The 21,333-nt window shown below is 41.0% G+C and overlaps 1 protein-coding gene across 1 annotated transcript in view; it reads left to right on the top strand.

The window, feature by feature from the left end:
- LOC112106291 (NEDD8-conjugating enzyme UBE2F) overlaps positions 1-18,013 on the top strand; it is a 129,657-nt gene extending 111,644 nt beyond the window's left edge. The window contains exon 10 of the mRNA XM_026654014.1: positions 16,677-18,013. Within this exon, the coding sequence (XP_026509799.1) occupies positions 16,677-16,727 (51 nt within the window). The 3' untranslated portion in view covers positions 16,728-18,013. The remainder of the gene's footprint in view (positions 1-16,676) is intronic.
- Positions 18,014-21,333: the final 3,320 nt, after the last annotated feature.

Genomic DNA, 21,333 nt, shown 5'->3' with positions numbered 1-21,333 from the left:
GTGCCCGGCCAGCAGCCACTGCTCTCCATTCTGCCTTCAGAGCTGGGAGGTGATGTATGTACCTGTGGGGATAAACGACTACAGACACAAAGAGCGGAGGCCCAATCAAATACATTTGAGAACCACTTCTGTAAAGGAATCTTGCCTGTAACCAACATCATGCTTCCACACTGATCAGGGTGTTAGTGTTTTGTTTTTTTGTTACCAATGGTTTTACATTTTTTGTCACGGTGTAATTACAAAGAAAGACATTAACGTGATTTTGCTAATCAGGCTCTTGTTGGCACTAATTTTTCTGACTTTTTTCAGGATCCATGTTTTCTCTAATCCTTAATTCTCAGTACAGCATACTAATTGCTGTTACAGCACCAATAGAATGCTGTGTTCCACTAAGCTTTCTTTAATGATGATTGAGGTCTAGGCCTTGAGGCTAGCCCTTTTAACATGTAAGTGCCTCTTAAATGATTAATGATAAATTTTCCAGATTTACAAAAGCAGGGGTATGTAATGAACCGAAAAGGCATATATTTCTTATACCTGCTGCTCCAAATACATGTATCCTATTAACTGCTTTTCCGAAAACGTTGTCTTAAATTATCACCTTTGCTCCCTCTTTAGGGTTTCACTTTTAAAAAATAATTTTCTGCTACGTATGCTAGTTTTTGAAGATATTAAATGAGATTCTTCCCCCCCCCCTGTCCATTTTACACTTCTACATGATCTTGCAATTATAATGCTGAATTTCTGACATCACAATGATTCCATGGAAAAAAATTGGCACAAACACAAGGTTATGACTTTACTAGAGGACCCAGGAAAAAGGAGACGAGTTTGGGGAAAGGTGGTGGCCTTTCACAGTATCTGCAATGATAGCAAAAGAAAATAGCTGCTGAAGCATATTATTTGAAAAAATGTCCGGGCATGTGAAAATTCCTCTTTAAAGGCCTGTATTTCAGCAGGCCTTTGGATTTTTTACCCTCTTTATCACGCTGCCCTGAAACATGCATATACTGTGGAAAACTGAATGGAGTTATTTCCCTTTTTCTTTTAAAAGTGACTCTTTAAGATTTTGTGAGGATGAGGAACTCTTGTAATTAAAATCAACCAGCGATGGCATCTGGGGAATTGAAACCTGCATTTTATTGCGTTCATATGAACCCCCTGCCTGTATACAACCAACCTAGTATTTTTGAATTTTTCAGTAAGTCCAAGAATACTAGTGACAGTTTTGGATCATGTAGACTTTCCCACTTGTCCTATGCAACCACCACAGGAAATGTGGAGTTTGGCACTATCCCAGTGGCTTAAAGTCTGGGCTTCATGCTACAGTGGTAGCATGTGGAGTCACAGTTACACACCACCTGAAAGAATCCACAGGCAAATGATAAACAAACATTTCTGGGTCTGGCTGATTTTCGGGGAACCTCCAAAAGAGTTTTGTGTTTTTAATGTTTTGGGCTTTTCCCCAGTACAAAGGCCAAATAACCACAGTTGACAGACAGTGGTGTCTTTACTTTTATATTTACTATATGTTAGCCCGTCAGCATTATTCTCTGATGAGACTTTTCTGGAGGAGACTAGAAGGGCAAGGGAGAGAATGCCAAACTGTGAGAGGTCTTGTATTGGAACTAACTGAGGATATAGAAGTAGAGTCCTCAGATATTTTCATATATCCAAGATTCGATTTCATATTCAGAGCCTTTGTTTCTCATTATAGGTCTTTTGGCGCTGGAATTACCTACACACTATAAAATGATTGTATTAGGTTTTAAAACTCCATTTTTTTTTTATCATCAACTCTACAACAGAAGAGTTTGGTCTATTAGTTTAAAGACTTGCTTTAATGTTTCAAACCTTCACGTGGTAGAAGTGAACTTGATTTTAAAGGTTTTCAGACATTTGTTTTTTTGTTGAAATTATGTATGTTCAATTGCAGTATTTTGTGTCATCCTTTGATTACAGTTTAAACTGTCATATTGAGGACAAAGGCATTAATTCAGTTCAAAGACTTCTTTCAGTAAACATTCACCCTGACAGTCATATTGCATTAGTTTATCCCAATAATATTTATTACAATAGGTCCTTCTCTTCCTCTGTAGAATTACCTACTGTGCATGGTATTTTGCCATAGGAATTTTAGCAACTGCAAATGAAAATAAGTATTTGGGTTTTGACTGATAAACCTCCCAGTTTAATTAACTGATTATTTTTTGTACATCCTTACGGTTTTTTCTAACTCTTCCCATTTTTTGTGCTCTACATGCATACTGCACACTTTAAAGCCCTCTCCTAATGAGCTTAAAGTGCAGTAAACAAGCTATTTGAATGAATAGCAGCATATCTGCTAACTGTGCTAGTGGATATACATAAGAAAGAGATTATTTTCATAATGCTAAGAGTATTTATAGGAACTATTGCCCATCTCTCATAAACATTGTAACTATGGATGTATCTTTACTTTTCTAATTCAGGAAAGTTGGTTTAAAGCTTTGCAGATGTGAGCTTTGTCCAGATAACAATTGAAAATCCAAAGGAGGCAGATCTTTGTATAAATTGAAACTCTTATTTTGCGTTAGAAAACTGTTGTTTAGACAAATACATTTAGTTTTGGAAACTAAGTAATTTCTATGCATTAGCAGATGTCATACATGTTGCATCCATACTGGTTCATGGTTGTCTTGACTCTAAGGCCTGGTTCACACACAGTAGGGTTTAGCTAGACAACTCTGCATAGTAGTCCAAGTGACATCTCTTCAGGTATTCTCTCCTCTGTGTGCGCATTGGGCAGATTGGCACCACTTGCTGCTTTGAACTCAATTACATGTGTTGATACTTATGTGCCAAAAAAGGATATCTGAGTATTGGATAAAAGGAAGACATGGGAAAGTTGTCTGTCAGTAAAACAGATTAAAATGTACGCTAAGGACTCAACCACTCAGTGCATCAAACAGATCTCAGAAAAATATTTGGGCACACTTTTATTACGAACCCATAGCAAACAGTGAGAAAGAAAGTAATTCACAAAAGGGATTCCAAAAAAAAGTTCAGCACAAGTTGTGCTTCTTCCCTGAGAAGGGGGCTGCAAGTCAAAGGTGTATGAACTTGAGTAGTGAAGAATGGGCTGTACACACTTTGCTTGTGTTCATTCGGCATAGGTAACCCCTTTGATTGTATAAGAGAGATCTGAAGATAACTTCAATAAGAACTTTGTGTTTCCTACCCTCATCAGGATGCTCAGGATGTTGCTCAAACAGCTTAAAATGCCACCATAATAGACAGCACCAGGCAAGAGAGGTGGCTGGTTTCCTACTATGGTCATGGTGTGGGTCAGAGTAGGTTGACACATGTGACAGATGATATGTCTGACTGTTATTCTCTAATTTGTAAATGGTGGTTATGAAAGCATCAACAGACAACAAATAAGGAATTGTTTCTGTATAGATTAGACGTTATGGGGTGGTTAGCTTCCCCATTAGAGCTCTTCTCTGTGTCAAAGATCAGTGTTCTCTCAATGTTCAGTTCCGTTAGATCGTCATTGTGTTCTATAGTCACTGAATAGACTGGGGCACAATCACACTATCTAGGTCAAGATGTGAGTTGCCAAAGCATCCATTCTAAATACTGTCTGAGCACCATTACTACTTCAGTCAGATTTGGGTTCTTCAGCAGGCTGGTTGTGGTTTTGTTTTATTTTTGTTTAAGGCTTTTCTACCCAAACATACAGAAATCATTTGGTGAGAAGAGAGTCTAAAATGATTTTCCAGTAACTGATGCCAAGTTAGGTTAGTTGTAGGATCTTCTAGTTCATCTGAATATCAGACACACGTGGTGTTTTCATTACCATTGGACACAACTATTGGAATGCAAAATTATTTGTAATGTTGATGCAAATGATAAATGTTTCTCTTCTGTGGAGGAATTTCTAAGGCAACGGATCTTCATTCTTTGACACATGAATATGAATTTTAGGATCACAAGGATGAATCAAATAATTTTATAAATAAAACATGTAACTACTGAAATGACTGACAAATCTTTATAATGTAACTTATTTAAATAGTGTCTGATCTGCAAAATATCCTACATGCCTCATGCAAACCAGTTCTCTCTCTATATATATATATATCAATACATTCTTCAAATATCTTTAAAACTTCCAAAGATATTTTGTGCCAAAAACTTTAGGCTACCAGCTATGGATAGATTTTTCTGAACAGCTTTGCAGCAGTTCAATCTCAGTTTCACAAAGGAATGTATTATAGTTTCCACATCAGAAGGAGAAAAACAACGAAACGTCCCACGTCGTGAGGGAAATGGCATTCTGCCCACATGCCCTGACTTGAACAACCCAGCATAATTTCAATTTTATGATAACATAACTGCAGCCAATTCTGGTTATCCAGTCTTGAGTATCGGTAATGCTGTCAGGCCAGATTGAACCAGTTCATGATGATACAAAGTACTACCACTTCTATACAAATTGATTCAGATGTACAGCTATTGATCCATTGAAGCCAATCGTAGCTGCATATGCTCAGATGTTCTTAAAAATCAAGCCACTTCTAATCTAGGTGCTTAAATTGAGATTTAAGATCATAATTTAGGCATCCACATTGAAAAAGTTGGCCGTAGTTTGCAGCCCTTACGGTTGCAGAGATGTCAGTGCAGTGCTGCAGTACAGACTTCTGGCAGCGCAGCTGGGTCAGTCAGGGATGTGAAGAGGTGTGATCCCTGACCCATCACAGCTATGTCAGCAAAAGCTACTAGTGCGGGTCCAGTATAACTAATTTCCCTTGGGGGGCGGGGGATGCAGTGAGCTATACCAACCAAAGCACGGCTTTGCCATTATAACTGCGTGCATGCTAGGAGTGCTTTACTGGCACAGCTATACCACCAAAGCGCTCCTAGCCTGAGTCAGCAGATAGATCAAATGAAACATTGGCTCAGAACCTCAGTAGCTGACACCATCCATTAGCTTTCTGCAGGAATGGAAGGCCCTAATGCGGCACAACTGCTGTAGATCCACGGCTTCTGGAGAATCAAGGAACTTCACATTGAGGCCCTTGGCATAGTGGGGGCAATGCAGAGAAGACCCTTCACTACATTGATCTTCACGTTCAGTACATGGGCTATTAAAATTGGCACTGTGATTTTGTACACCTTGCAAATGTACTAAAAGTTTCTAGGGGAAATCTATAAATCATTCCTTCATTGCTGCCACAGAACATCACTCTTCATACAATTAAAATTTAATGTCAATGCTTTGAGATTCTTAAATGAAGTGTCATACAAAAACAGTTAAATAGGGTGAGAGAGACAATGACCAGGAAGAAATCTGAATTGGAAAAATACCTTACACTTCAGATATTTTTGTGTTATTTCAAAGTATTCATTCAGATCTTTGTGTTTATGTGTATATGCAGTTTTGACATTTACTCTTTTTTTATATGAAACAAAACAGAGGAAAGATTTTTCTTTAAAAGTAATATTTCATAAGTCAGCTGGAAACAATTGCCTACTAGTTATCTCCACCTTTAAAACTTTTATTAGAACTGAGTTGTTTAGGATGTCTGATCTTCTCTTGGTTAACGTGCATAATTCCAAAGGACCCTTAATTATTTAGTTTAGCTGCATCTTCTGTAATAAAGACTCTGATGACATCTATTTCATTATCAGTCAAATGCAACTTGACCATAAATATTTATTATATTATTAAAATCTTGTTGTTGTTGTTGACTTTGTTGCAGTTTTCTCTTTTTAACGTGTTTTCCCCCCAAAATGGTTTTGGCCATTTCTGTAGTCTATGAGCCTTTAACCAATACTTTCCCTGATTTATCTATTAAATTTTAATTATGGATTTTACTGAAATGTAATGTTGGAAGATTTAACAATGTTCAGATGAGTACATAGAGGGGCATGCAGATGGTTGTGGCAAGAGATGATGCCTGTTCTACTACTTTGTGTAATATTGTGCATTTAATGAAAGGTCCACTGCTGTTTTAATTCTTCACATTTACAAACTGGAAAACATGTTATATATTCCTCAGTCTAAACAGCGGCAAATCCAAAAGAGCAACTGTGCACATATAGATTGTTCCAATAGCAAATCCTTTAGCATGTTTGTACAAATGCAAAAATTGAATGTAGACTGCAAGAAAGGGCAAATGGTTAGTGGTTGTAAGTGAGGAGGGCTTGCCAATTAGGTAGTCTCTGATTGATTGTCATGCTGTTTCTGCTTGGGGTGCCATGTTTGGTGGTGGTTTTTATTTTTAATTAAGTGCTTATCACAGTAGCATTTCCTAGTATTCAAGCGTTTGTAGAAATATATTGGAATTAAATTCCATCAGGAACTTTTCACTTCATTTCTGTATTTTTCAGTATATTCCTTCCTCCTCATTCCTCCAAGATTTATAATTAAGGGGACGAGTACGTCACGGTGGTCGGGGAAGTCGTGGAATCCGTGACTTCCAGAGACCTCGGTGACATTGAGCGCTGCAGCGGGGGACCCCGCAGATCCCAGCCTGGGTCAGGGGTCCCTCCCAGCCACTGGGCAGGGGTGGGGGCTGCAGTGGGGCAGGGTGCTGGACCCTCCTCTCTCCCCATTTTGACAGGGATGGTTTTAGTAAAAGTCAGGGACAGGTCACAGGCTTCCGTGAATTTTTATTCATTGCCTGTGACCTGTCCATGACTTTTACTAAAAATATCCATGACAAAACCGTAGCCTTATTTCTAATCTGTAGGTAATAGTCTTCCATTCTGTTAAATTCTCATTTTATTGATATGCTCTATGGAAAATATATACAGTAGCCACAAATATGTACAGGCAGTAGCTGTATATCTTAGGCCATATTTTTTTAAGCTCAGTTCAATTTCGGCATATCTTGCTCTTGACATATGTGCATCAACTGAGATGCGGGTATATTGGTGTAACATTGGACTTTTTTTTGCTATTACCTGTGCAATCATTTACTTAGAAGCACTGAGTTCAGTTTGTTCAATTTTCTGTTAATATGGTTGACTCATTACATATAACCCTGGGTGTCCGGTATCAAAGGCCGCCTTGCGTGGCCCCGCCCACCCCCAGACCCTATCCTGCTTCCCGGAGCTGCACTGCGGGTGCTCTTCCCCTGTGGCCAGGGCCATAGGCTGGGGTTAATGGGGGCTGACCTGCAACCAGGGACTCTGCCCAGCGCTCCCGGACTAGGGAGGGGGGCACACCACCTGGTGCTCCGGGGGTGGGAGGACCCTTGCCACCTGTCCACCCTTCTGGGGCTGGGGAGGGGGGGCCTTGCCAGTCACAGCTAAATGCAAGGTGGAACAGATTGTTTAGCATAAGTAGTTAACACACATTCTAGGGAACCATTCAAGGTAGGGTAGCCCGTTAACACCTCTGCAGTCCTAGGACAAAAAGGGGGGTTAGTGGGTTACAGATTGTTGTAATAAGCCATAAATCCAGTGTCTCTGGATAAATAACCCTGTGATTTTTAGTGTCTAGCAGAGTTATGAGTTTAAGCTCCCAGGCTCATCTTTTAAAAGCGTTGCATCTTGCATTTAGCTGTGATGCTCGGAGTACCTTTCCCAGACCTGAAGAAGAGCTCTATTTTGCTCGAAAGCTTCTGTCTCTCACCAACAGAAGTTGGTCCAATGAAAGATATTACCTTACCCACCTTGTCTTTCAGATAAATTTGCTCTTGCAAGAGTACTGCATGCTAAAAATTAAACAAGACCAACTAAATTTAAAGGAAGTAAAACTACCAATAAATACGGAAAAAGCTATCATTTGGTATATTCCATGTACATTTATCTTAAGTTGCCCATACAGTTACACAGTTTTAAATAGATAATATTGTGGAATATTATTCCATATCAGATACTCTGGACATGTTTCACAGTTTTCACTCTTTTTAATGAATTATGTTTTTGCAATATTCATATTGAGGTTTCATATTAACCAGTTTATAATGCAAAACGTGTACGACTTTGATTATTATTACTGCTTCTGATTGTTCAGTGCTGCATATAAACAGATGTGAACATAGACAAATATACAATGTTAATAAGAAACTTTTAAACCATATGGTGTGCCTAAAATTAGAGTCTTGCAGTTGTGTAATGAGAACCTTCTGTTCAGTAACCAGATTCACATGAAACACAATCTGCTTAATATACTCTGGCCAATGCTGTCATTTCCTTGATCAGGAAGGTAAGCAGAAGTGACAGACTGCCTTTCTAGAGCATCTTTGCTATATAGAGACTGTCTCTGCCTTCGATTAATGCAGAGAGCCTGTGTTCTGATATAACACTTCGGATTCATTGGTGAAAAACTATGGTTTTCAACTCCTTGTACTTTGCTGTTGCCACTTCTCTAATTCTTTTCAGTAATGAATATGCAGTCATTTGTAATGGTTTATATTTTAGTTTATATGCATCTTCCTTAATCCTGCCTCTTAACTTTGTTTGCCTCTCACTGTTTGTTAAAGTGACTTCTCAGACTGACGAGGTGAGATGTAATAACCCCATGCTTACTTTATTTACGTGTGGACTGCAAAGCCATTTGTATTATGAGCAGTTTCCATTGACTTAGGGCTTGAAGCTGATAGTGTTCTTACTCTAGATAGTTGCAAACAAAAAAAATACCTTGATTCTTTTACAATATTGACCCCAAAAAATTAAAATGACCTTTCACTTTCATAGAGATTGACCTTTCATTTCTTCATGATTACCACCTCTTGGTTAGCTCAGTACTGTTCAGTAAACAGGGCAATGAGCCCGAGAGTCCTGTAATACATCAAGTATCTGATTCAATGTTCTGAGGGAGTGGATTGATGTAATTTCATTATTATTACACAAGAACAGCCTGTGAAGATGAGTTGCAGTGCCTTAGTGACTGCTGAAGAGAGGTGCTTTATGATTAGTAATATTTATTTGTACTACGGTTAGCTCATAGCATCCTTGATACTGTGTACAAATGCGGAAGGTTATTTTAATTTTTTGTTCAATATTCAAAAAGCACCAAGCTACATCGGGAAAGGTGCTATCCTAGTCCCAAACAATTTCCAATCTGGGAACCATTCTGACAATTAGATTTGCATTGTCACAAAATATTTCATGTATTTGTGAGGTAGTTTTAACGTGGAAACAGTGTTTTTGTAACCATTGTTTGTTAAAACCCTTAAGTTTTAAAATAAAAAGCAAGCCACTTAGCATTAACTGAGACTTTGTTGGCATGTTTAGCCCACATGGCAAAGAATTTGACTGGTAGAGTTGAGGCCCACTGGCAGGACACTGCTGCTGTTTAGGCTGTAATTGGTTTGTGAATAGAACCTCTCCAGAGCTGTCAATTCTTTCTTTTCAATAGCACTACACATTCACTTGATATGACTTCATATCCTTCCAATATCTTTCTTTTCTTTATTTTTATTTCTTATAAGAATAAACCTGGCTGGAATTAATCTGATTCAGCAAGGGAATGGGTGAATTCTCTAGTTAAATGCCCTGATATGAAGGGACTTTTGTTTGACTCGTCTAAGCAGGCCAGCTAGAATGGTGTGAACAGTCTTGAATTATCCAGTAATTAATCTATTTTTGAACAATGGGGAGGTGAGGTCTAACATTCCTTACTGAAGAGCTGGGAAAACTGTATTTTAATTAGAGCTTGTCAGATATTTTCCAATGAAACAGTTTTGTTGGAAAATGCCAGTTCGTTGAATCCAATTTTTTTTTTATGAAAGAGAATTGGGTTTGACAGACTTTCACAGAATCACTAGCAGCTGTGAAACTGACAAGAATGTCCAGTTGAGTCAGCAGCTGCCTCTCTGGGGAAACACCTTGTGTCTGTTTCTAAAATACCTTTTGATTTTTAAGCTTTCTGATTCACAAGAAATTTTGACACATTTGGTTTCATTCCAATTTGGAACGAAACCAAATTTTGAAATGCCATAACTTCTCGTGAACTGGACATCCCAAGTTTCTGCCAGCTCTAATTTTAATAGGGTTAGGAGATGATGTCTTAAAATCAGAGTTGTAGAAGGAATAGGTTAGTTGAATGCAGTATTCTGTTAAACTCATCAGTTCTTTCCTGTGAGAGGGAAGAGGACTGAAGAGTCCTGAAGAGTCAAGCTGCAAATAAGAGACATGCAATCCCTCTGTCATTTATGTGCAGTGAGGCTCTCGGCTCCTGAGGCTAGTCAGACGTGACTTCTAATGATGAGTGCTTGTAATCTGTGTTATCTGGTTTTATCTTTTTGGAAACCTAGCTGCTGCTTCGAGTGATGGGTCCCTATTTCATTCCACTGATGGTGCGCATACACCCGGAGCCAGAGCATTTGAAAGCAGTGTCCATTGGTCTGCGCATGCACCCTGGCTCACCTCGTGCTGCCTACCGAAGGGATAAAGGGCGGGGTGAATCTGCTGCCTCTCCAGTTCCTTCCCACCACTGCATGGTCTGGTTTAGACCCTTAAGTGTTTGCAACTTCAGCTTCGTTCTACAAAATAAGAAGAATCTAGTTTGTAAATAGTTTAACGTTTTTAATAGCTTTTACGGTTTAGCATTACATTAGTCTCTTGGGAGGCCCCTCCCTCTTTCCACCCGGTATTCCATTCAGGTACCAGACTATGCCCAAGACTTTGGGCTTCACACTCTGTGCGTCCTGCTTGCAATCCTTCTTGGTCAGTGATGACCACCAGTGCTGCCTATACTGCCTTGGGAAAGCTCACATCATGGTGAGGTCCAGTATCTGCCGATTGTTCCCTAGCTGTACCTGACAAGGGCGGGAACTTCATCTCCACAAAAACCTTGTGGAGAAGGCCATGAGACCCTAATCAGACCCAGGCCAGGGAACCCCCTCTGTACATCAGTCTGAACCAGAATCATCCTCATCATCTTCCCTTACCCTACATATCCTCCACCATCAAAAAGGCCCATACCAGTTTGGAACCAACCTCTACCTCATCTAACTCAGAGCCACTTGTACCCCATGCCATGGGGTCCCCCACAATCAACTATCAACCCCTTCTACTAGCCGTATTGGGGGACTAGGAACCAGTATCCCCTGCAGGGTCAATCCAATCTGCCAATGAGCCACCCCTTGCTTCCCTGCTAAGGGGATGATCAGATCTAGCAGAGGAGGAGGAACATTACACTAAGGTTCTGGCGCTTCCATCATCACCATCATCCCTAGATGAAGCAGTGACTTCTAAATCCCCACCCCCCTGAATTATTTCAGGCAGTTCCAGGGTCTTCTCTGCAGAGTTGCTGGAGAGCTGCTGATTTCTCTCAAAGAGATCCAAGACTCCCAGCACAAACTCCTAGACATCCTGCATACTTCCAGACCCAACAGAATAGCTCTCCCTGTTAATGAAGCCATACTGCAGCCAGCTAGGACAGTTTGGCACACCCCTGCCCCCTGTGCTCCTACTCCCGAAAGGGCAGAGAAGCATTATTATGTGCTGGCCAAGGGTGTGGAATTTTTGTTATCTCACCCCCTCCCAATTCGCTGGTGGTCCATGCTGCTTCTGAAGGGGCTAGACAGCAACATCTCCAATCTACTCCTGCTGACAAAGAGGGCAAAAGCCTGGATCTGCTGGGAAGAAAGGTCTTCTCATCATCCAGCCTTCACTTCAGGATAGTCAATTACCAGGTGCTACTGGCTGAATACTGTTTCCTGAACTATGCCCAGTTTGCAGCATTTACTGACAGCCGTCCGCAACAGGACAGAGCAGAGTGATAGCTAGGACCATCCTCCAATCTGCAGTCAATGCTGCTGATACCTCCTCTACAGCTATGGCTACTCCCATCATCATGCACAGAGAGTCATGGCACCATGCATCAGGGTTCCCTAGGGAGGTCCAGAATACCATCGGGGACCTGCCCTTTGATGAGTCACACCTCTTCAACCAGAAGATGGACAAGTCCCTCCATACCCTGAAGGATTCCAAGGCTACCCTCCATCCACTGGGGATATACATACCTCCCCCTAAGAGGAAGTTTCACCGCACATCGGTCAAACCTACATATGTGGCTCAGCAGTTTTTCTATCAGAGGTCCTATGAACCACCATGTAAGAGACAGAGGGTTCAAAAGTCCCACTTCCCTACACCCCCTGCAACAGACTCAGGATCTCAACCCCCGGCTCAATGTTATTTTTGATGGGAGCTCGAGAACCTCAAAACACTAAGCCCAACATCTCCCAATCCCCACGCCATTTGGGGGTCATCTAGCACTCTTTTTCAACACAGACAGTTGGTGCTGAACATCATCCACTCTGGCTATATGATAGAGTTTGCATCCCTACCTTCTCCACACAAAAAAAAAATCCTCCCTACTCCCTTTTGGGGGCCACTCTCATGAGAGTATTCTCAAACAAGAGATGAATACCTTACTGCAGTGAGGAGCAATAGAACATGTCCCTTCTCAATACCAAGGGGGAGAGTTTTATTTGACTGACTTCCTGATACCCAAAAAGAAGGGTAGTTGGAGACTAGTTCTCGATCTCCATCATCTCAACCTCTTCATTCGCAAACTCAGATTTGCATGGTCACATTGGCAACAATAATTCCATTTTTAGAAAAGGGATGTGGATCACAGCTCTTGATATGAAGGATGCCTACTTTCACGTAGAGATTCATCCCACCAACAGACACGGTCTCAGATTCATAGTAGTCTCTGACCATTTTCAGTACAAAGTAATCCCCCTTCGAATAGCGACCTCCTCAGAGTCTTTACCAAGATATTCTCAGTAGTAGTGCTCCACATCAGATTTTGTGGTCTCATTGTCTTCCCCTACCTTGACGGATGGTTGCTTCTTGCCAAGCCTTGCCGGGAAGCCTGTCTCTCAACTTCCATGATGTTACTACACCAACTTTCTTCACTGGGAGTCACAGTAAACATTGAAAAATCTGTTCTCATCCCCCTACAAGCTCTGGTCTTCATTGGGGCAACCTTAAATTCTATCACCGCAAGAGTGTATCTCCCCAAGGACAAGTTCCAGAGCCTGAACAATATCATAGCTCATGTCACAAGCAACCCTCAAGTACCGGATAAGCATGTCTCTCTCTCTCAGGTCATATGGCCCCATGCACCTATATCACCCTGTTCACAAGGCTCCACCTTCGTTGCCTTCAAGCTTGGCTGCAGTCAGTATACTGCCCAAGCTGTTATTCCATGAACCTCATGGTAACAGTTTAGGTCAGGGTACTGTCTTGTCTTCCCTGTTCTGGTGGGCAGATACTCATCAGATATGCGTGGGCGTCCCCTTTCTCCCTGCATCTACAGACTAGGACCATTATTACAGATGCATCCCACACGAACCGCCACACAGCATAAGGTGCCTGAACATCTCAAGGATCCAGGGTGCACATCATTATTCTGGAGTTGCAAGCAGTATGGAAGGCATGTGAATCCTTTCATCTATACTCACCATGTGCTTATAATGTCAGACAATGTTACGACTGTCTTCTACATCAAAAAGCGGGGGAGTGCAGAAGCAGTCAGCCTCCAGAACTAGTGTATCCCCAATCAAGTCATCCTATCAGCAGCCTACCTTCCTGAGGAGCCAAACGTGCTTGCAGATTCCCTCAGCAGACACTGTGTGGTCGATCACGAGTGGAAGCTCCACAATTTGTTACTCCGCAATATTTTCACTCTATGGGGGACCCCAACCAGGGATCTGTTAGTCTCTCAAGCAAACAAAAAATTACTACATATTACTCCAGAGGAGCCTACATCACCACTCCCAGAGTGTTGCACTGCTTCTTCCTTGGTCAGACCAGTTCAACTATGACTTCTTTCTCCTGCCATGAGTTCTACACAAAATCCTGATTGCCCCCTTCTGACCCAGACAGTTCTGGTTTCCCAACCAGATGCATGTCATCCCAACCACCAATCATCCTCCCAACATTCCCCAAGCTTCTCGACCCAGTGGAATGGCAAGATCAAGCACCCCCATCTGTCTGTACCACCTCACAGCTTGGTATTTGGATGGGCATCATCCTTAGAACGTTCATGCTCCACAGCCATATGAGACATCCTCTAGAACAGTGGTTCTCAAGCAGGGGTACACGTGCCCCTGGGGATACGCAAAGGTCTTCCAGGGGTACATCAACTCATCTAGATATTTGTCTAGTTTATAACAGGCTACGTAAAAAGCACTAGCGAAGTCAGTACAAACTAAAAATTCATACAGACAATGACTTGTTTATACTGCTCTGTATACTATACACTGAAATGTAAGTACAATATTTATATTCTAATTGATTTATAATTATATGGTAAAAATTAGAAAGTAAGCCATTTTTCAGTAATAGTGTGCTGTGATATTTTTGTAATTTTATGTCTGATTTTGTAAGCAAGTAGTTTTTCAAGTGACGTAAAACTTGAGGGTTTTCAATACCAGTCAGACTCCTGAAAGGGATACAGTAGTCTGGAAAGATTGAGTGCCACTGCTCTATAATAGTAGAAAGGACTGTACTAGAAAATATTACCTAGCTAAATGGAAGCACTTCTCTTCTTGGGCACAACAAAGAGGCACTCACCCAGAGACTACAAATATTCCTCTCATCTTGGACTATAGCCTATCTTTGAAGACATCAGGTTTGTCCATCAGCTCCTTGCGAGTGTACTTGGCATCAGTCAGCACATACCATCCACCTTCTCAGGGCTACTCAGTCTTTGCACATACACTGACCAATAGATTCTGGAAAGGCCTAATAAGAACCTTCCCACCTACTCAGAAGCCTACCTTCCCAGTGGAACCTGAACCTTGTTCTCTCAGTACTCAAAAGGCACTCGTTTGAGCCTTTAGCTACTTGCTCCATGTCCCTCCGTTCCTTGAAGGTCGCTTTCCTTGTAACCATCACTTCAGCGAGAAGAACTGGCAATCTTGGAGCAATGATGGCAGATCCTGCATACACTATATTCCGTAAGGATATAGTGTCTTTACATCTACACCCCAAATTCACCCCTAACATAGTTGCAGCATTTCACTTTAACCAATTCATTCATTTACCTGTGTTCTTCCCAACACTGCACGCTTCCTCAGAGGAACGAAGACCACTCCCTCAGTGTTTGGTGGGCATTGGCTTTTTACCTACAAAGAACAAAACCAATCAGGAAATCTCAGACTGTTTATCACTGTAGCAAAAATAGTCACAGGGCACCCTTATTTGTCTTGTCCACATTCAACTTTAGACTCTATTCTTTGCCATGTTCATATGTAATCTTCACTAACTTCATCAGACCACCTGAATCAGCCAACTGTACTGTTTCATCTGCATAGTGAATGTCATTCACTCATTTTTCCATTCATCTTAATACTTTTTTCGGTTATTTTAATCACTTGCTATAAATGTTGAATAGTCAGTGACATACAACCGTGTTTCACTTCTCTCTTGATTACTGTTAGATTTTATTTGTCACCAACTGTAATCACTGTCTGATTCCAATATAATTTGTTTTATTACTCTGAGTTCATATCCCTCAATCCCTACAGATCGAAATATATTTGAGCAATGCTCTGTCAAATGCTTTTTGGAAGTCAATGAAACACAAGTATACTGTTTTCCCCATTTCAATTGATCTTTCTGATATATAAGCTTCAGGTTCATAATTGTGATGCCTTTTCCATGTTTGAAACTGTATTGTTGTCCGCTTATTTCCTTATTAGTCTTCCCTTGTATTCAGTCTTGAACAATTTGCAGAATTATCTTAGAGGCATGCTATACTAGGCTGATTGTTCTGTAGCTTTTACAATCCATAGGACTGTTCTTTTTGGGGGGATCTAAATATGCAATGAGGTGGTAAAATCTTCTGGTAATTCTCCTGTCTCAGACATATTTTTCACCACCTCTGACAGAGCTTTCAGATCTTCATCCCCTTATACTTTTTAACAGTTAAGTTGGTATTACATCATAAGCTAGCGCTTTTCTGTTCAGGAGTCTTTTTATTGGTACCGTGATTTCTTCATCCATTATTGGCAGGCTTGCTCTCTAGTTGAGGTTTTTCAGGCCATGATATATTCTCACCATCTCTCATTCTTGTCTTTAGGGTCTGTTAGATATTGTCCATTTTTGTCCTTAAGGGTAATATTAATAATCTTTCTGTAATTAAAAGTCACTATAGCAAACTTGTTCAGAGTTGTAATAAATTAGTCTAGACAGTTAAGATATCACAACTACCATATAAATAAGCGATTATGCAATTGTATAGAAAAGAGGGGAAAGTTGTAATGTGGCATGCAATCTGCTAATAGTGTATTTCATATCATTCCCCATTTGATTAAGGACTCTTTCCCTCTAAAATGATATGGCCATGGCTACATTATACACGATGACACATTCATCGTTAGAACCCATCCAATGGTAAGGGAATCCTGTCAAAACTGTTTAAACTGTACCGATCTTGACAGGTGTCCATAGTCAAGTGTTACTTCAAGGATTCTAAGTGTGGTATTTACATATTTTTTCCAGTCACTGTTGCTGCAGTGTGAAAAATGCAGAGTCCGCCAGTTTTCAAAGCGGTGCAAAGATGCTACGATAGACACATTTTTGCAAGACATATGTGTCTGAGAGAGAACTGCAGACCAACTTCCTTGAGTACTGAACATGGAAATTTCACCCCTCCAGAACTCTGAGTTTTTCTGAAATGTATGTGGTGTAATTCTAATTCTTCTTTTCTCTAGGAGGACTTTCGGAATAAAGTTGAAGATTACATTAAGCGGTATGCAAGATGATGAAGGAAGACTGATGGCAGGACCATGGATTTCAAACTATAGAGTTGTCTTTATAACTTATAAAACAACAACAAAACCCCCAGATTGTACTAGTCCTGTGTCCATGTTGTACTGAAGAAAAAAAACTAACTTCGTAATTGTCCAAGGTAAATGGACAGTTCAACATAAATACAGCAAGAAATTGTGTATGTTGGTTAAAAAAAAAGTTGTTTGCTTACTTTTAAAATGTTTGCTCTTCTGAAACTGTACTGTATATCTTGTTGATGAAATATGCTTGAGAGTTAAAAGAAATCACTATTGAAGTTGTACTACACTTTTCTTCTTGCCTAGTAAAAATAGTGATGCATTTCTGGAGCACTTCAAGTTGGCAATAAAATGGTCTCCCTCTGAACCAAATTATACTACTATTGCCTTTGATGGAGCAGAAATATCAACTTTTCCCAGGAGTCACTAGAGCTTGTCAGAATGCATAAAATCAACTATCTAATACTGAAAGTCTAATGATTATATTTAATCTAAGTACATTTTGGCACAAATTTGTGACTTGTACAGTGCTACTTTGAGTACTTTTAGTTTGTATTGTTTGTGCAAAATAGTTGAGAAATATAAGCTAATCCCTAACCCAAAAGTCTAAATTCGTAGTATTAGGGAAAAAATTATATATTCTGTGCAAATGCACCAAAAGGCTAACTTTTCAAAACAGGCCTTTCAGATCCAAATGTGGAGAGGAAAGTTTTGGAGACTGTTACATAAATTGACAATGCAGTTTGGATTAATTTTCTGGTGAATGACTCAGGGTGTTCTGTAACCCTGTGCCCTTGAGAGCAACATACTAATAACGCATATAACACACTGCACCATTGTTATATTATTCCTGTGAGCCTAGGTTTTATTTATTTTTAATTGTGCGGGGGGAGGGGTTATGCTGAAGGAGTGATATGCTATAATCCCTCTTCTTGTAAGTAGCTATATATCAAAGATGAGTAAGGACATGTGAAAGCAGAGATCCTCCTGCAGAGAATCCGTTCAAAGCTAATGGCATGAAACATTTGGAATCAGTGCTGTGAAGAGTATTGTGTATTGTATGCCATCGCTCCCTATTACTCACCTACGCTAATCAGAATGATGCTCAATATCCTGTTTGGCCTAATGAAAATCAATGGATATAGCCATAGACACATAAATGCATTGCATGGTGGGATCAGAGAGTGGAAATGGATTTGATTCAAGTTTTTATAAATAGCTGGAGCAATGAAATAAATGTTTGTGGTTTCATACAGATGGAATGTGTGTGTAACACTTTTACATTTTGCACCACCTGGAAGGCTACTTCATTCTGATTGTCATCTTAGTTTCTCCTCATTGCTCTTTGTTAAATGCTGGGGCTTTCGTTCGCTAGTGAAATTACCTATGATCTATCCAAAACAAACGTTACAAGATCACTGGCACATTCTAAATTTAGGTTATGCATTCTTCGTCTGCTGCTGCTTTGTGGCTGGACTCTGAAAGGTATACAGGGCCCTATTGACTTCAGTAGGACTCAAGGATCCAGAGCAGCTTGCAAGATGGGAGCCACACTTTGAGATTTAAAAAAAAAAAAACACTATAAAAGCTGCTATGTGAGAATAAAATCTATCCCTCCTTAATTAAAGTAAAACATGGATAATGCATTATTTTAACAGTGGATGCAGGAAATCTTTAATGCTCATCTCTACGCAAAATGGGATTTCAGGCAAGTGAGAGCAAGGAAGCAGCCCTACATTTAATGAGAGGCTGCTGCTGTTCTTAAAGTTGTATAGAAATAGGATTCCATTAAGTTCAATAGAAAATACTGAAAGAAGCTCTGCACGAAGCACCTCTGATACCCACTCTCTTACGATGGGCCATGTACCTGCCAGGAAGAGGGGAAAGTGGTGCAGTTTTCTCGGAGCGAGTAAGTGCAGGCTTCTCTCCAGAAGCAGTGAGTGTACCTTGTAGCACTAAGTGGCAGATGACTGGAAAAGGGAGTGTTTCCTCATACAGATAGAGTTTGTGATGAGAATACTTGGTATTAATGCCTTGCAGTCACCATGCCCAGCACTCCATGGCCAAGTTGAATATTAATAGTACATCAGTGCTCGAGTTTATATACAGACACTTGTATTGCAGTTCTGTCTGTAACAGAACGGGTCAGGCTGCCTGTGCTGGGCTGTCCATCAGAGACTTTGGGTGGTTTTAAGCTTCTCTGGGGCAAAGCATGCTGCAGTACTCCTTCGGAGGCCGCTCTAGCATGTTTCTGGGAATTGACGCTGTCTGCTACCCCTTTGTGGCAGTGGAGCTCCCAAACCCCACCACAAACCCCCAAGATACTCCCCCACTTTAACCATGCCCTTTCCAAGCACGCCCCCCCACAGGTGTGACATATGACTCATACAGGCATCTACTACCACTGCTCTACTGCCGCACAGGAGAGAGCAGCCATTTAGAATGCAAATGTCCTAAACACCGGCCACTCGCCAACCCTGCCCTGGTGCTCCATCTATGTTCATTCCAGGCTGGGTTGCCCCTGCCTTACTACACTCCTACCTGTGGGTCCTCTTAGCTAGAGTGGGTGAAAATGGCCAGACCAAAGACAGCAGCTTGTGCCCTTCCAGCTCTGCTATAAGGAGGAGGATGAGTAAAGTGCTCACAAGTGACCAATGCACCAGCTGGCTTTACTGGGAGGTGATGCTGAACCTAGGTCAAGTGGTTTGTACACCATTAAAATGAGAGTGACCACATGGAGGGAAATCAAATCTATATCTTAGATCTTACTAAATCAAGAAGTATAGGGAATAAGCAGGAAGAACTTGAGGGGCTAAGTAATAAACAACTGTGGCATAACAGACTTGGGATAATGTACATGACTGGACTATTGGTACAGAAGCATACAGCTTGCTCAGGAAGGACAGGCAGGGAAAGAGGAGGTGTTGCTTTATGTATACACTTGAACTGAGGGGAAAAGGGGTAAAAAACAAGGGAGAATGTCACGGTAGGGGTCCACTACAGATTACCTAACCAGGAAGAAGCAGTGGATGAGGCTTTTTTTTAAAAAACAAACAACAAAATCATCCAAAGCACAGGACTTGGTGCTGATGGGGGACTTCAGACATCTGTTAGGAAAATAAAGGAGGACACTGATTATCCAACAAGTTCTTGGAATGTATTAAAGACAAGTTTTTATTTCAGAAAGTCACACAAGCTGCTGGGGGAGAGGTTGATTTTGACAAATAGGGAGGAACTGGTTGAGGATTTTAAAGTGGAAAGCAGCTTGAGTGAAAGTGATCATGAAATGGTGGCAGGGAAGAACAGCACAAAATGGAGGATGGGAGAGAGAGCTAATGGTGCAAATAATCAATTTGCAAACACCTAGAAAATGATATGTAACAGCATGGATTTGTCAAGACCAAATCGTATCAAACCACCCTAATAGCTTTCTTTGACATTCCCAAAGAGTAGGTATCAGTGGTTCACACTCTATTGGGGAGGGGGGAGTCCCACCAGGAGTAGTGCTGGTTCTAATTCTGTTCAGTAGCTTCATCAATGATTTAGATAATGGCATAGAGCATACACTTACACAGTTTGCAATTTATACGAAGATGGTTTGTAAGTGCTTTGGAGGCTAGGATTAAACTTCAACCTGAGCTGGAGAAATGGTCTGAAGTAAATAGAATGAAATTCAATAAGGACAAATGCAAAGTACTCCTCTTAGACCAAAACAATCAATTGCAAACATACAAAATGGGACATGACACAGTAGAACGGTACCACTCCCTCTCCCCTGTATAACAGCCTCTGTGCTGTTGAGGAAGATGGAAATCTCAGGGAAGGAGAACATGCAACTGGAACAGAGGGAAACAATCCCATAATTGGGACCCTCCTTCTAGAGGATGATGTGGTCTCCTCTCACACTGAGGATTCGTCTCCGGGGGAGGGAACTCAGGTTCTAAGAAGAGATAGATATTAGTAACGGGCAATTTGATCATTAGAAACAGAGATAGCTGGGTTTGTGATGACCAGGAGAACCGCATGGTGACGTGCCTGCCTGCTGTGAAGGTTGTGGATCTCTCGAACTATCTAGATAGACTTATGTGTGGAGCCAGGGAAGTACCAATGACATTGGGGCGGATAGGAGAGAGGTCCTGGAGGCCAAATTTAGGCTGCTAGGTAAGAAATTGAAGTCCAGGACCTCCATGGTAGAGTTCTCTGAAATGCTTCCAGTTCCATGTGCAGGACCAGTTAACCAGGCAGAAATGCAAGGTCTCAATGTGTGAATGAGATGATGTAGGGAGGAGGGGTTTAGATTGGGGAAACTTTTGGGAAAGTAGGAGCCTATACAGGAGGGATGGGTGTCACCTAAACAAAAATGGAACCAGGTTACTGGCACTTAAAAGTCGTAGAGCAGTTTTTAAATTAAGGGCTAGGGGAAAGCCAACAGGTGCGGAGGAGCACGTGGTTTGGACAGAGAAAGCCCTTAGGGGAGGATCTACTAATGGAGATTCTCTATGTCCTAGTAAGGAGAAGAGTATAGGAGATGATAAAATCCAGGTAGGAGCTAATGAAAAAAAAAAATCCCATTACATGATGT

Source organism: Terrapene carolina, unplaced genomic scaffold (assembly GCF_002925995.2).
Source record: "Terrapene carolina triunguis isolate 2854851 unplaced genomic scaffold, T_m_triunguis-2.0 Scaffold176, whole genome shotgun sequence".
In the NCBI taxonomy this organism is placed as follows: domain Eukaryota; kingdom Metazoa; phylum Chordata; order Testudines; family Emydidae; genus Terrapene; species Terrapene triunguis.
This window is presented reverse-complemented; position numbering and strand designations above follow the sequence as displayed.